This window comes from Triticum urartu, chromosome 7, assembly GCF_003073215.2.
Source record: "Triticum urartu cultivar G1812 chromosome 7, Tu2.1, whole genome shotgun sequence".
NCBI lineage: Eukaryota > Viridiplantae > Streptophyta > Magnoliopsida > Poales > Poaceae > Triticum > Triticum urartu.
This window is the reverse complement of record NC_053028.1, coordinates 657,800,630-657,816,821: the sequence shown is the minus strand read 5'-3', so window position 1 is coordinate 657,816,821 and position 16,192 is coordinate 657,800,630. Positions and strand designations below refer to the sequence as shown.

The window sequence follows — 16,192 nt, the reverse complement described above, 5'->3', positions numbered from 1 at the left end:
TCAAACCACACCATCAGCTTAATCGCCCCGCCCCTAACACTAACAGCAACATCTAATCCACGCACCAAAGATGTACTTACTAGAGCCGAGCACAGGGCCCATGGAAAGAAGACAAACGCACCATCAGGATCCACTAATTATATTGTCTTCTCCACCACCAACTCGTCCCTCCTCCTGCATCACTCCATGAGACCATGAGAACCGTTCCATTACCACCACAATTCTTTTTATTTTTCTTTCACAAAAACATATTATAAAATCTAGATCGCAAAAAAAAGTATTGCAAAACCTATTTTATTCCCTAGCCTTGTCTTGGCCTGCGTTGTGTGGGCACCCAGCAGGTCACTACATAAAGTTGCACTGCACCAGAGAGAACCCTCATCGCTCATCGCCTGCCCCCCCCCTCGCCTTCTCTCTTCCCCACTCTAGACCTCTCTCCTCCGCATTGTTCGCTGCTTTTCAGAGAAGCGAGGAATATCTGCGGCGGAGGGGGAAGAAGCGCCGCCCCAGTTTCAAAAAGAACCGCCACCCCTCCCTCTCTCTCCCCCCCTCCCGTATTAATTTCGGTTGCCCCCATCCATTCCCTCCGTCCTCCATTTTCTTGGTCGCCGTGCAGAGCTCCATAGTACTCTGCCTACCAGCCGCTCGTAGCTGGAGTGTTTGCCTCCGTCTCTCCCCGCTTCCCCTGTCCGGTGATTCAAACAGTGTTGTGTCTTGGAGGAGTAGTCTCCTCTCTTCAATGCGAGGAGAAGGCACCGGCGGTGGGAGGAGCAGTGGTCGTCCTTGCTGAGGTTTCCTCAAGCTCGGTCCCCGTCCCTGTCCTCGAAAGCGAACTTCTTGGCGACCAGCGGCAAGGAAGCAGAGGAGGGGAGGGATATAATGGCCTCCACGGAAGGTATCCTTCTTCAACCTCTCTACCAGATTCTGGTGCTCCCAACACAATATTTTTCTGCTTCCTTCTCCCCCTCTGCTTTCCTGCTTCCGTCCGTCCGGCGATGCCGGCGGGGCCATGACGAAACTCTGGGAGTTTTTCCTGCTTGAACCTGCAGGCGGCGGCGGCGGAGGAGGAGCAGCAGAGAGGGCGGAGGATCCTCTCCTTGGCTCCGGCGAGGAAGGTGAGCGCCGTGGCTACTGATTGATTGCTTTCCTCATTTGTACTGCTGCTGCTGCCCCGGTGTGAGTAATTAGCCGGATCCTCTGCTTCCTCCTCTGATTCTCCTGCCTCATCAGGCGGATTGCAGAATCTCTCCTTTTTTTAGTATTCACTAAATTCAAGCTATTTTATTTTCGGTCTCATTTCAATCAATCTTCAAAGGATTTAATTCGTGCTGTTACCACACGTGTTCCAGTCCAAGAACTGACCAAGTGTTTACTAGTATTTTTGGTTTGATGAAACAGAGGCAGTTGATGATTATCGTGCTTTAGTAAGCAGATGCGGGATATCTTTTTTAGTAGTAGTAGCAATAAAAAATTAAGCTATTTTTTTTGGTCCCATTTCGATCCTCAAGAGTTTCAATTTGTGCCGCCACACGTGTTCCCAGGACTGACGGAGAGTTTAGTCTTTTTTGGAGAGATTATTGATGTCAGTTTTATGATCCTGGCTCTGTTTCTAACAGTTTTATATATTTGCTTGAGCTGTCTCTTGTATATCTCCAAATAAAAGACTGGCAGGTTGTCAAATTCACCCAAATTTAATTTACCTCATTTCAATCCCAAGAATTGAATTTGTGCCACCACACGTGCTCCAGGACTGACCAAGAGCTTAGTCTTTTTGAGGAGAGATTATTGATATCAGTTTTCGGATTCCGGCCCTATTTCCAACAGTTTTAAATTTTAGGTTGAGCTGTCTCCAGTATCTCTCCAAATAAAAGACTGCTAGCATGTCAAATTCCCCAAAAATTTCCCCATCCCCTACCAAAATCCCCGAAGTTGACATCCACATTTCTTTATCAATCCGCACCCACTTGATCCTACATGTCCCTGCATGGGTGAATTCCATTCCATTCCGTTCCGTTGCAGCCTTGGACGGGGTAGGCGCAAGGAAAGCATCAGTTTTGGAGGGGGTGGTGGTGCAGATGTCAATTTGTTAGGGGGCGGGGATCCCTGCATGGGGTTGGCAAATCAACATGGCAGCATGTGCTTTTCATCGCCGAACCAGAGGAGCACAAACGTCCCCCTATCATGAATCATCATGGAATGGAATGGAAAAATAGAATGGGGCCTTGTGTGTGACAATGATTTGTACCTTGCGGCGACGGGCAGCGGGCTTTGTCTTGTTTTTCATGGCTGGTGGTTGGTTTTGTCCATGAATAGAGACTTCGGTTTTGTTGCCATGCAGACTTGTTGTGGCTGCTCCTGCTGATTTGTGTAAATCTTGTTTTTTTGTCTGTCCGGTTAGTGCAAGGAGCGGCCCAGGAAGAGAGCAGGAGAAGCTCAGGCGAACTTGCCGATGCGGATTGCGGCAGCAGTGGTTCGGTAACTGATGCCGCTGTACCGAGTGAAGATACCAGTGAGGGGCATAGCAGTGACAGCAGCAGCAGCCAGTGTGCCGGTTCTGATGGAGGTGGCAAAGAGGTGCCTGAAATGTTCTCCAAGAGCTGCAATGATGAGAACAGCTTGTGCACCGACCAGAGCTCTCCCCGCGCCGTGCTGGACATATCGGTGTCCGGCAGCGTGGACTCTGACGAGAGCTCCTCCGTCGAGCAGCCGGCGGAGCCCAGCCGCAGCGTGCAGCCGCTGCAGTGGAGGAATTTGATCAGTGGGCTGATACTCAGCAGGAAGAAGCTGATGGCCAGGGCGGTGACGTTCCCTCAGCGGTCCAAGAGCACGGGGCTTAAAAGGTACCTGGGGAGGATGCGGAGCGGCAAGAACCAGATGGACTGCAGCGTAATCGCCCCGGAGATCTTCCCCGAGATCGAGAAGTGGAGGCCATCATGGAGGAGCTTCGACTACGACGAGCTCTGCGCTGCAACTGACAGATTCAGTTCAGGTAACATGCAACACTAACTCCTATGTTGCTGTCATTCAGTGCCCTTGATAATTGGGCTCTGTTACTATCATTGCAAAGCTTGTGGGATGTGGCTTTGCCGTAAAGAAATGGGTTTATAATTGTACTCCCATGATTTCACTGAGTGAAGGGGGTTTGAGGTCCTAATCATGAACTGTTCCTTAGGTTAATGATGGTTGTTACTGGTTGCTAGTTGGAAAATTCAAGTACCAGACCACATTATTGTCATCAGTTGTCACTCTGTACTAGTTTCTTTAGCTTGTCCAGTTTTCAAGATTGTGGTACCTCCAACAATTGTGACCATATGATGTGGAAACCTAATACTAGTTCTATTTCTTCCTTCCAAGTAGACTAAAAGTGCCATTATTGGCCAGAATTAATTACTTTTTTGTGTCTTAATTATCTCTAAACATTTTTGCCTGACATCTGAATGTACGATATTACCAGATAATTTGATCGGAAAGGGAGGGCACGCTGAGGTGTACAAAGGACAGCTTGCTGATGGACAGTTTGTGGCGGTGAAAAGGTTAACAAAAGGCGGCAACAAGGAGGACAGGATCAGCGATTTCCTATCCGAGCTTGGAATAATAGCGCACGTCAACCACCCAAACGCGGCACAGCTCTTGGGGTTCAGTGTGGAAGGGGGCTTGCACCTGGTTCTTCAGTTCTCACCACATGGAAGCTTGGCTTCTCTTCTCCATGGTACAGTCCTCTGAACAATTTGTTAGTTAGGCAATGAATGGTACAGTTGACTTGTTGCGGTGGCTTCCAAAAAAAGGAGAAATAGAGCAAATATCTTGCCATGTACGCCAACACAACGTGAACACTTAAAAAGTATCTTAAATGCTGATGTCCGTTGAGTGCATATTAAGCTCATAATTTGCATTTATGTATATACTTATTGCACCATCACTTCATGTAGTACTTCTTCAGTTGAAAACATATGCATGATCATACCCTTTTCTAATGAAAAGGACCACTCAAATAAGAGTGTACTTTAGAGGTGCTGTAATTGTAATGACTAATGGAGCTTGGCTGATCAGGTGCAAAGGGAGCCCTCAAGTGGAAGGCCCGGTTCAATATCGCACTTGGAATCGCTGAAGGGCTATTTTATCTACACGAAGGCTGCCATCGGCACATAATTCACAGAGACATCAAGGCTTCAAATATTCTTTTAACTGAAGATTATCAACCTCAGGTACGTATTACTGTTACACTAGCCCTAGCCCATTCTACTACTCCTGATGATGTAAACTGATGCATTTTTTGCTCCCTCATTGCACAGATTTCAGATTTTGGCCTTGCGAAGTGGCTTCCTGACAAATGCACCCATCAGGTTGTATTCCCCATTGAAGGCACATTCGGGTGAGTTTCATATATTTCTGAATACTGCTCCATGTTCATGATGACTTCATGCTTCCCACCAGACTGGCTGCTTGCATCAGTTGATGCAGAGCCCAGAGCTTTCCTCTTTTTTTTTGAAAAGAGAAAAAATCTTCCTAGTGGACCAAAACAATGTGTCATTGTTATTTCAACTTTGATTTTACCCCCTTTTACAGTTATATGGCCCCAGAGTACTTCATGCACGGGATCATAAATGAGAAGACGGATGTGTTTGCATACGGAGTATTGCTTCTTGAACTAGTGACAGGGCGGAAAGCCGTGGACTCTTCTAGACAGAGCCTGGTGATATGGGTGAGTATAGCAGATTGCTCTGATATACTACTTCACAAGTAGATTCCAATTAGCTCACTGAATTATTGTTTGATCATATAAATATAAATAGAGCAAACTGACTCAACTGTAGTCCTAAAATGTGCATGGAAAACATAAAGCCGGATAGTTACATACTTCTGAACCCTTTGGATTCATAAATTTCTTTTGATCATTTCAAAGGCAAAACCGCTGCTCGAGTCGAACAACATGAAGGGGCTGGTGGATCCTTCTCTTGATGTTGGATATGACCCAGAAGAGATGGCACTCACCCTGGCAGTGGCGTCCATGTGCATCCACCACAGCGCAAACTTGCGGCCTAGCATGAAATCGGTGAGTGATTTGGGTGTCCCTGTCGCCTCAAGTGCAAAATGAGTTCTGTAAACTGACGAAGTGATGCCTTTGGTTGCAGGTGGTCCGTTTCATGAAGGGAGATAGGGAATCACTCGAACTGATGGGAAAGCCTAGACCCACAAAGCCCCCAATGTTCGACTCCTGTGATTCAGAGGACTACACTCGCACGAGTTACCTCAATGATCTGGACAAGCACAAGCAGCTTGCGTTGGAGCAGTGATCTTTTTAGCCGACTTTGGACAGATTCGGCATCTTTTTGTACATCGTGACTATCTTCATTGTGATCCTCCCGCTTTCCAGAGATGTTTATAGAGTGTATGGATAGATGTGAGGGATCAATCTGTCGTTTGCCTCCCTGTCGCTGATCTAAGGTGTCATTCTTGGCTTCCAATGGTCACTGTGTGCTGTGGTACTGTGACCTGTATGGCCAGGGCCAATGATGTTGGCTGTATGCCTGTATGTCACAATTCCTCATATGGGAACATGCTTAGAGATAGAAGAGTGGAATGTATTTTGGTCATCTGCAGGGTTTATTCATGTGTCCTTTGTTATAACCTTCCATTTTCGCAGTTTTGGGCTTTCAGCACTAGTGTTTGATGAATAAGTTCAGTTGCTGCATAAAAATTGGTTACTACTACAGCTTACATGGATCTGCTAATGCAAGGGTTGCCAGAAAAATTGCCTTAAATATTTAACATTGGTCGCTCGTAAGTTATATATTCCCGAGAGTAAAATGTATGGGCGTTACAAAAAAAAAGCCATATTGCATATTTTGTTTTCACAGTGAACTACATCAAATTCTTCTGACCTCCACCGTGCAGTACTCTGCAATTGCCTAGGCAAGAAGGCAACAAAATAAAATACAGAGACAATACTGTGCTTGCAAATGTAGATTTTGCCATATACATCTGTTACCTCATTACAATACCTGAAGCTATCACCTCATGCTTAACATTAGACATCGTATCCAGGATTGACCTTCTGCTGGACATCTCCGTAGCTTTCTAGCTCAAGCATGTCCTCCATGCTCCCCAGGAACAATGGCAGCCTCTGGTGCAGCTTCACAGGCTGAATGGACAGGATTCTGGTTTTGCCATCTGAGCCTCGCCCCCCTGCCTGCTCGGCAAGGAAACTGAGAGGATTTGCCTCGTAAACCAACCGAAGGTGATCCCTCGGGTTCATTGCGACTCCACCGTATATGATCGTCCGATGAAAGTCAGCGACCAGCGAGCACACGTACCGAGCAGAGTACTTCTTGGGATGCTGCCCCTTGCCTTGTCTGATCGTGTCGATGTACTTCTTCAGGCCCTCTGGCCAGTCGAAATACCGCGCATCATTCACTGAATATATCTGTCCTGACATTGTGTCCAATTACAGATTTTGAGAGGAATATAGAAGTAACTGTCAGACCATGCATTCTTCTAAAGTTACAGGGATACTGGATAGCTGAAGTCGCAGAAGGAACAATTTCAGATTTCAGATAAGAAAAATTATCCTATAATACTACCTTCTAAAGTTACTCGTGTAGTCGTGTTGATGCCCATTGAGCACTATAAATTCAGAAGTCTGATTTGCTAAAGCTTGTAGTACCGGTGAAACTGGAACTAGGTAAAAAGAACCAATCAAGATTTGATAAGTAAGATGATCAGAAAACTAATAAATAGCGATATACATATTTTCCTATTGCGAGAAATACTGATATACATATGCATCTTACTTACCTCTGGGGGGTATTTGCATGGACGGATGCGTCAAAACAAATTCTCCTGTCGATCTATCCAATGTGAATCCATGGGTTCCTTCGCCGAAACTGATGCAGAAGATGGTGGCAGATGAATAAAGGATGTATCCAGCAGCGACCAAGCGTGAACCACTCTGCAGCGAATTGAGCTGAGCTTTCTCCTCCAAAGGGAGCTGGTCGAGTTCCACCAGCCTATCGTATATCCCGAATATCGTTCCAGTGGGGATCGACACCTCAATGTTGCGAGAGCCATCAAGCGGGTCGGTGACAACAACGTAGGGACCGTCGTCGCACATCCAAACGGGGAGATCATTTTCTTCGGATGCCACGACTGCAACTTTTCCAGAGCTTTGGAGCGACGACAGGATGATCTCGTTCTGAATTTAAAATGAAGTTAGTATTCAGGTTATTTGGATTCACTACCATTCAGGCCAAGGTGCATATATTGCCATCAGAGATATGTACAGTCTTTGAACCGAAGCAAACTAATATAGTAGCAGAAACTTGTAGCAGGAGCAAAAATGCAAATCCAGTAGCTAAAGCATTGAAACAATGCATGTATTCCCAATCCAAACCCTACATAATTCAGTGTGCCAATGCTTGAGCTCTCCAGGCCTACTGCTCTTATCAAGCGCCGATCTCGCAATGACACCAAAATCAAACAACTCGTGGAACCAGCACGCACCGACAATTCGTCGAGCGGCTTGGGCGCGTCACGCCCTGCCGCGGAAGCAGCCGTTCCACCGGCCGCCGGCTTGGCCCGCGAGAGGTCGGCGTTGCCGGGGGACGCGACGAGCGCGGCGATGCGCTTGCAGGCGGCCTGGATGTGTGCGACGAGGACGGCGAGGTCGGCGGGCGCGCCGGCCCGGCCCATGTGCTCGAGCAGCGTGGGGTGCGAGCCGTGCGACGCCATACCGCCGTCCCCGGCGCCCGCGCCCGCGCGCGGCGGCCGGGCGAGGAGGACGCTGCTGCGGCTGCGGCGTGCGAGCGCCGGGTGGAGCGGGCGGGGGCGGGAAGCAGGCGGCGGCGGTCGTCGGTTTGAAGTTGGCGGGAGCGGGAGGGGGAGGAGGAGGGGCGGGCGGAGTGTGTGAGGGGATAGCGTCATGGCTTCGCTGGCCACCACCGGTGGGTGGTGGGTGGTGCTCGATGGATGGCGATGGTGACGACCCGTGGGAGAGACGCTCCTTCACTCCCCTCCGCACGTTCTCCAGTCTCCCTCCACTCTTTTTTGTCCTCCCCCGCGGATCCCTCGCCCCATTCCTCTCCCTCCCGAGCTCCTCTTCCCCCGGAGCCTCCTCCTCCCAGCCACCGTGGCGGAGTTCGAGCGCGCGCCGTCGATCGAGCCCCGATCGACGCCCGATCCAGCTCCGGATCGGCGGAAGGCGGCGCTTCCGGCCAGAGGTCAGTGGAATTGGAGAAATTCTTCCGTGTGATCTTCCATATATACGTGCTCTGCAAACGTGCGTGGGCTGAGAACTGATAATCAGTAGATCTCGGCGCCTTGATCATCGGCTAAAACTCAGAATTTTGCTTTCTGACAGAGGGAGGGAGGAAGACCATGCGGCCGCTCTGTCTGAAGAACACGGAAGCAATGGTGCTTTTGCTGGCGCGTGAGGAAAACCATGAATCCACACGCGGCGCCGTAAGTGTCCAATGCGTGCTTTTCATGGGATGATCGACCGCGTTAGGATTGCATGCGGTATAAGCTGCTCCTGTTTATCTCTAGTTAGCTGCTAGCTAGCGCCAATTTTGCGTAGAGATGTCAATTTTACATCTTTTTCATGGCCGACCATGAACCATGAGAGGCTGACCATGAACGAGGTAGAAATTGTTCGCTACAAGTATGAACAATTTTACATCTTTTTCATGGTCGGCCTCTCTGCTTCAGCTCAAGCATGATTCTGCTATTGATGCAATAACATCAATTCTTCGGCAGCTGCTTCTCGCAAAACTCGAGAATCCCTAATTCCCATGAGAGTTCCCTGATGAAATGCTTACACCAAATAATGAGATGAGTTTAAAATTGGCTTGTTTCTAATGAGAGGCTCCACAAGCACAACTCCAAAACTATAAACATCACTCCTCCCAGTCAGTTCATACTCCCTGTCTAAGTATAACCAATCCTACCATGCATGTACAATTGTCGCCACAGGAGTATGTTCGAGTAATACAGACCTTAAATCACCCAAGTCAGATGCCTTTGTATAAAATTGTCATGTAACAATATATTGGCTGATTTGACATCCCTATGGAAAATTGGCATTGTAGCAGCTAAGTAGAGATAAGCAAGAGCAGTCGCAGTTTCTACTGCAATCCTAATGCGATCATCCCATGAAAGCAAGCACTTAACACTCGCTTAAGTGTTTGAAGGACATAGTGTTCCATTAGATATGAACTCATAGACCAGCAAAGGCACCAATGTTTCCAAACAACTACTCATAGACAATTGTTCTGGACTGACTTCCGAATTCAAGATAAAGCCTCAAACCTGGTGGATACCGGGCGTTCTCAGGCCATTTGCCGTCCGAGTCGTCGTTGACTGTTGTCCTGCTAATGGTTGGTGCAATATGTTCTCACTGCCATGTGGGCCTTTCTCTTGATCTGGCGGACAGTGTCACAGGATTACCTCGCCGGCAGGTGGTCCTTCCTCGGGCGTTGCATGTGGTTGTCTTGCCTTGCCATCATGGCTTTCGCCTCACTTGATTAACATATTGGATTTTTACAAACATTAAAAAGGTGGAGAAATAAATGCCCATGCTCAGAACTATCATGCTTAGGCTAAAATTAGCCCTGGAGTACATATTTCCTTCAAAATGTCTGCGAGCCCATCTTTAAGTGTGGATCATCAAGAACTTCTGATTTTATTGCGCAACTAGATATTACTCGCTCCATCCTATAATATAAAACGTTTTTTTTGGCACTACATTAGTGTCAAAAAACGTCTTACGTCACGGAACGGAGGGAGTACTTTTTTTTAATACTTTTGTTGCTTCTTCGCTGTCCTTACAAAGGTTAAGTAATACTCCCTCTGCCCCACAATGTAAGATGTTTCTTAATACTACACTAAAAAACGTCTTGCATTGTGGGACTGAGGGAGTATTTTTCTTTCATTCCTCCCAATAGTGAAGTGTTGAAGTGCTATATTTTATTTGTTTCCATATGAGTTCTGGAGTTGTTAGGTCATGTCCTGATTGAATATTTGTCGCGTGTTCTGTTCTTGAATAGCAAAGAGGTCTTCCCACGTGGAGAATAACGACTACTTAAATCTTGTTGATTGACAATCTAATAGAGTTTTATATGCATATGCATATTAATTAATGTATGCTCGCTGCAGATTTATCTTCTATGTGTTGGAAATATGAGCAATTTACCAAATGATTTTATTAACAGAAATACTAGATAAAGCATGACTAATATAGTAGAGATAAAACAAGTCATGCGTTCTGACAGAGAGAAGGTAAATAGCTTCTGCATATATGAACCGTAGCCTATCATATCTAAACCAGACAGTATAGCAAGTAGCATATATGAAGTAGAACCTATCACGTGTAGGACAAGGACTAGAACAAGGAACTGCGGCAGAACCTTTAACAGGAAATGACTCGAATAGTGGTCAGTCGAGCCACAGGTGAGTAAGTATCAAAGAAGTCTTCACCTTCCTTTTGGGTATATAACCCTTAGCCACGAGCCGAGCCTTGTACTTTTCAATAGTACCATCAGGCCTAAGCTTCTTCTTGAATACCCATTTGCATCCTATAGGTTTGCACCCATAAGGACGATCAGTTATCTCCGAAGTTTCATTTGCCAAGATGGAATCCATCTCGCTACGAACCGCTTCCTTCCAGTAGTCAGCATCTTCAGATGCATAGGCCTCTGAAATAGAACTGGGAGTGTCATCTATGAGGTACACAAGAAAATCATCACCAAAGGACTTTGCAGTCCTCTGTCTCTTGCTCCTAATAGGAACTTCATTGTTCTCCTCCACAGGACTTTCAAAGTGTTCCATCGAAATTGTGGGTTCGGTAATTGTAACTGGTTCCTGATTCGATGAACTAGGCATCTCCTGATTAGATGAGGTAGCCATATCCTTCATGGGAAAGATATCTTCAAAGAAAGTCGCATCATTCGACTCCATGATCGTACCGACATGTATGTCAGGTACCTCAGATTTTACAACCAAGAATCTATAGCCAATGCTATGAAAAGCATATCCCAGGAAAACACAATCCACAGTCTTTGGTCCAAGTTTCCGCTTCTTTGGAATTGGAACATTGACTTTCGCCAAACAACCCCATGTTCGTAGATAAGAGAGTTTTAACCTTTTCTTCTCCCATTCCTCGAATGGAGATATCTCTTTGTTCTTTGTGGGGACTCGGTTCAGGACATGACATGCTATCAATATCGCCTCCCCCCACCATGCCTTGGAGAGACCCGATGTGTCTAACATGGCGTTAACCAAATAAGTTAGAGTACGGTTCTTTCTTTCGGCCATCCCATTTGACTGAGGTGAGTAGGGAGGCGTCCTCTCATGGATTATACCATGTTCCGCACAAAAAGCATCAAACTCATTGGAAAAATACTATCCACCACGGTCGGACCTAAGCCTCTTGATTTTTCGGTCAAGTTGGTTTTCCACTTCAGCTTTGTAGATCTTGAAAAAGTTCAAAGCCTCATCCATAGATTTCAGAAGATACACACGACATTATCTAGTGGAGTCATCAATTAACGTCATGAAATATTTCTTTCCACCTTTTGTCAACACATCATTCATTTCACATAGATCTGAATGTATGAGCTCTAGTGGTGCAAGGTTTCTTATTTCCGCAGTCGTGTGAGACTTACGAGGTTGCTTAGCTTGTACACACACTTGACACTGAGATCCCTTGACGATGGAGAAACTAGGGATTAAGTTCAACTTCGCTAGTCGTGACATGCAACCAAAGTTAACATGACAAAGACGTGAATGCCACACGTTGGATTCACTATTGTTGCAAATATGATTAACAACTTTATTGCAAACGGCTGATAAGGATAAACGAAACAAGCCTCCTGACTCATAGCCTTTACCAACAAAGGTTCCATACTTGGATATTACAAATTTATTTGACTCAAAGGCAAGCTTGTAGCCATCTCTACACAGAAGAGATCCGCTAACAAGATTTTTATTGACGGAGGGGACATAATGCACGTTCTTCAGCCGCACGATCTTCCCCGAAGTAAACTTCAGATCGACCGTGCCAACACCACGAACAGAAGCACTTGAACCGTTGCCCATCAGCACGGTTGAAGTCCTTGCGGCCTGATAAGACAAAAACATGGAAATATCACCGCATACATGCACATTAGCACCCTGTCAATCAACCAGTCAGGAGAATGACATACTGAAAGAATAGTGGGAAATATACCATACCCAGCATCCTTCATGTCAGTGTCTCCAATGACAACATTAGCGGTCTTGCCGCCTTTCCCAGAATGACGCTTGTCATAGCGATTAGGGCAACTAGGAGCCCAATGATCAGGATCCCCACACACATGACAAGCACCTTTCTTCTTGTCATTCTTCTTCTTGAAGTTCGTGTGTTGCACAGCCTTGTTCTTCTCCTCAAACTTTGCTTTACCATCAAACTTGCCCTTGTTCTTGAACTTGTGGGGCTGGAAGTTCTGCTTCTGTACCACATTGGCACTAGATCCTCCCTCAATACCTCGAGCACGTGTGTCCTTTGCTCTCGCCTTTTCTTCCACATCAAGAGTGCCAATGAGATCCGGAACGGAAAACTCCTGCCTCTTATGCTTCAGTAAGGTAGCAAAGTTCCTCCACGAAGGAGGAAGCTTAGTGATGATACCTCCGGCAACAAACTTGTCCGGTAGCATACAACTGAAGTGCTCAAGTTCTCTAGCAAATGACTGTATCTCATGAGCTTGCTCAACCACGGAGCGCTCTTCAGTCATCCTGTAATCATAGAATTGATCCATGATGTACAGCTCAGTGCCAGCATTCGAGACCCCAAACTTGGCCTCGAGTGCATCCCACATATCTTTTCCATTATCAATTGACGCATAAGCATCAACTATGTTCTCACCAAGAACTCTCAAGAGAGCAGCCTTAAACAAAGTATCCATTTTCTGAAAAGCTTGTGCCTGTTGAGCATCAAGCTCTCCTTCAGGTTTGCCGAGAGTGGCGTCATAGCAACTCATGGTTTGAAACCATAAGACTGCTCTCACACGCCACCTCTTATAGTGGATACCCTCAAACATAGGAGGTCTCATGGAAGCAGCAAAACCACTTGGGGTAAATTGCCTATAATAAGGTTTTTGGATTGTTGGAAATATGAGCAATTACCAAATGATTTTATTAACAGAAATACTAGATAAAGCATGACTAATATAGTAGAGATAAAACAAGTCATGCGTTCTGACAGAGAGAAGGTAAATAGCTTCTGCATATATGAACCGTAGCCTATCATATCTAAAGCAGACAGTATAGCAAGTAGCATATATGAAGTAGAACCTATCATGTGTAGGACAAGGACTAGAACAAGGAACTGCGGCAGAACCTTTAACAGGAAAGACAAGAACACGTACGGGACAGCAGCAGCAGAAGCGCTGGACTTGGGGTCGGTGTCCTCGCCTGCCATGTCGTCGAGGAGGTCGTGGACGTCGGGGAAGAAGTCGTCGTCGGGGAAGTAGTCGTCGGCGACCGGATCGTCCGTGATGAAGCGGCCAGTAGTCGCGCTGAGCGCTCCCCAAAAACCTTATCACCCTTCTCCCGTACAGGACTCAAAAGGTGCGGTTTCGGAGGCCTACTGTCCCGACCTGCGGTGCACGCCGCAAGACGGGATGCGGAAGAACGTAGCAGCAGCGCAGTGCTCAGGAACTTGTGGCGAGAGGAGGAAGAGATTCTGGTGCGTCTCTCTGAGAGGAGCGACCTCCCTTTTATAGGCGCAAGAGAAGGAGGCAAGAGGCTGCGCCGGGAGCTGAAGGGAACGCGGGAGATGAAACGAACAGACAGCAGCCGAAGAGTGCAGCGTTCGTATTCAATATCCACTACAGCAAAAACTTTCCAGCTCCCGAGTGACCTTTCGTGCCACTGTTTGGGTGCTTGCTTAAGTCCGTACAAAGACTTCAGCAACTTGCACACTTTCCCTTCCTGACCATCTAGTACAAACCCATCTGGTTGTTCCATATAAATTTCCTCGTCCAACTCTCCATTTAGGAAAGGAGTCTTAACATCCATTTGATGAACGAGAAGACCATGCGAGGCAGCTAGTGAAAGTAGAACTCGAATAGTGGTCAGTTGAGCCACAGGTGAGTAAGTATCAAAGAAGTCTTCACCTTCCTTTTGGGTATAACCCTTAGCCACGAGCCGAGCCTTGTACTTTTCAATAGTACCATCAGGCCTAAGCTTCTTCTTGAATACCCATTTGCATCCTATAGGTTTGCACCCATAAGGACGATCAGTTATCTCCCAAGTTTCATTTGCCAAGATGGAATCCATCTCGCTACGAACCGCTTCCTTCCAGTAGTCAGCATCTTCAGATGCATAGGCCTCTGAAATAGAACTGGGAGTGTCATCTATGAGGTACACAAGAAAATCATCACCAAAGGACTTTGCAGTCCTCTGTCTCTTGCTCCTAATAGGAACTTCATTGTTCTCCTCCACAGGACTTTCAAAGTGTTCCATCGAAATTGTGGGTTCGGTAATTGTAACTGGTTCCTGATTCGATGAACTAGGCATCTCCTGATTAGATGAGGTAGCCATATCCTTCATGGGAAAGATATCTTCAAAGAAAGTCGCATCATTCGACTCCATGATCGTACCGACATGCATGTCAGGTACCTCAGATTTTACAACCAAGAATCTATAGCCAATGCTATGAAAAGCATATCCCAGGAAAACACAATCCACAGTCTTTGGTCCAAGTTTCCGCTTCTTTGGAATTGGAACATTGACTTTCGCCAAACAACCCCATGTTCGTAGATAAGAGAGTTTTAACTTTTTCTTCTCCCATTCCTCGAATGGAGTTATCTCTTTGTTCTTTGTGGGGACTCGGTTCAGGACATGACATGCTGTCAATATCGTCTCCCCACCATGCCTTGGAGAGACCCGATGTGTCTAACATGGCGTTAACCAAATCAGTTAGAGTACGGTTCTTTCTTTCGGCCATCCCATTTGACTGAGGTGAGTAGGGAGGCGTCCTCTCATGGATTATACCATGCTCCACACAAAAAGCATCAAACTCATTGGAAAAATACTCTCCACCACGGTTGGACCTGAGCCTCTTGATTTTTCAATCAAGTTGGTTTTCCACTTCAGCTTTGTAGATCTTGAAAAAGTTCAAAGCCTCATCCTTAGATTTCAGAAGATACACACGGCAGTATCTAGTGGAGTCATCAATTAACGTCATGAAATATTTCTTTCCACCTTTTGTCAACACACCATTTGTCGGTGTCAAAACCGGCGAATCTCGGGTAGTGGGTCCCGAACTGTGCGTCTAGGCCGGATGGTAACAGGAGGCAGGGAACACGATGTTTTACCCAGGTTCGGGCCCTCTTGGTGGAGGTAAAACTCTACGTCCTGCTTGATTAATATTGATGATATGGGTAGTACAAGAGTAGATCTACCACGAGATTAAGGAGGCTAAACCCTAGAAGCTAGCCTATGGTATGATTATTGTATATGGAGTAGATCGCCTACGGACTACAACCCTCCGGTTTATATAGACACCGGATAGGGTTAGGGTTACATAGAGTCAGTTACAATGGTAGGAGATCTTGAATATCCGCATCGCCAAGGAAAGTCCCATCCGGACACGGGACGAAGTCTTCAATCTTGTATCTTCATAGTCCTGGAGTCCGGCTGAAGGTATAGTCCGGCTACCCGAACACCCCCTAATCCAGGACTCCCTCAGTAGCCCCCGAACCAGGCTTCAATGACGACGAGTCCGGCGCGCAGATTGTTCGGCATTGCAAGGCGGGTTCTTCTCCAAATCTTGTGTACCTGTAGGAATAATGTTCGATTTTTGTAATGTAGTGCTCCTCGGCTTCCACGCCCAATAATGGCTGTCTTCCACGTGTCAAACAAGTGCGAAAAGCCGGGACATTTTTACATCCACACCCCTAGCCGTATAAACGAGCCGCCTATTTAACGGGATGGGGATTTAGGTCCAAACCACATCTTCTCCTTTCTGCGAGTTATCATCAGAGCGCTTCCAGCAAAGGTCCATTCCAACATGACCAGCCGTCGCAGCTCCTCCCCTCGCCCCTCCGGTCCCAAACCCGGGGACTGGGAGAGTTGCACCATCCCGCATAGCGAGTTAGTGTCGCTTCAGGCCAAGGGATTTCTCCCTCAGGCATACATGGTCCCGATCCGGGCCGGC

General features: G+C 46.8%; 2 protein-coding genes and 1 long non-coding RNA gene across 5 annotated transcripts; 2 read left to right on the top strand and 1 right to left on the bottom strand.

Moving 5' to 3' along the window:
- Positions 1–383: 383 nt before the first annotated feature.
- On the top strand, positions 384–5,611 carry LOC125521618 (receptor-like cytosolic serine/threonine-protein kinase RBK1). Of its 3 annotated transcripts, XM_048686676.1 has the most exons (9): positions 384–895; positions 1,050–1,115; positions 2,399–2,989; positions 3,455–3,709; positions 4,051–4,205; positions 4,293–4,372; positions 4,567–4,702; positions 4,904–5,053; positions 5,133–5,611. In XM_048686676.1, the coding sequence occupies exons 1-9, from the start codon at positions 880–882 to the stop codon at positions 5,292–5,294; spliced, it is 1,611 nt and encodes a 536-aa protein (XP_048542633.1). In that variant the 5' UTR covers positions 384–879; the 3' UTR covers positions 5,295–5,611. The 3 variants fall into 3 exon arrangements, with proteins under 3 accessions (XP_048542633.1, XP_048542634.1, XP_048542632.1); XM_048686677.1 differs by lacking the exon at positions 1,050–1,115; XM_048686675.1 differs by lacking the exon at positions 384–895 and having other exon boundaries at positions 902–1,115.
- A 211-nt stretch (positions 5,612–5,822) lies between these two features.
- On the bottom strand, positions 5,823–7,928 carry LOC125521619 (fructose-1,6-bisphosphatase, chloroplastic-like). Its single transcript, XM_048686679.1, has 3 exons — positions 7,501–7,928; positions 6,796–7,192; positions 5,823–6,429 (listed from the first exon to the last, which is right to left on the bottom strand). Exons 1-3 carry the CDS (start codon positions 7,918–7,920, stop codon positions 6,029–6,031), a joined length of 1,218 nt encoding a protein of 405 aa, XP_048542636.1. The 5' UTR covers positions 7,921–7,928; the 3' UTR covers positions 5,823–6,028.
- A 34-nt stretch (positions 7,929–7,962) lies between these two features.
- LOC125521620 lies at positions 7,963–9,343 on the top strand. The gene is made up of 2 exons (XR_007289336.1): positions 7,963–8,216; positions 8,357–9,343. It is a non-coding gene; the product is annotated as an uncharacterized LOC125521620 (long non-coding RNA).
- The last annotated feature ends 6,849 nt before the right edge of the window (positions 9,344–16,192 follow it).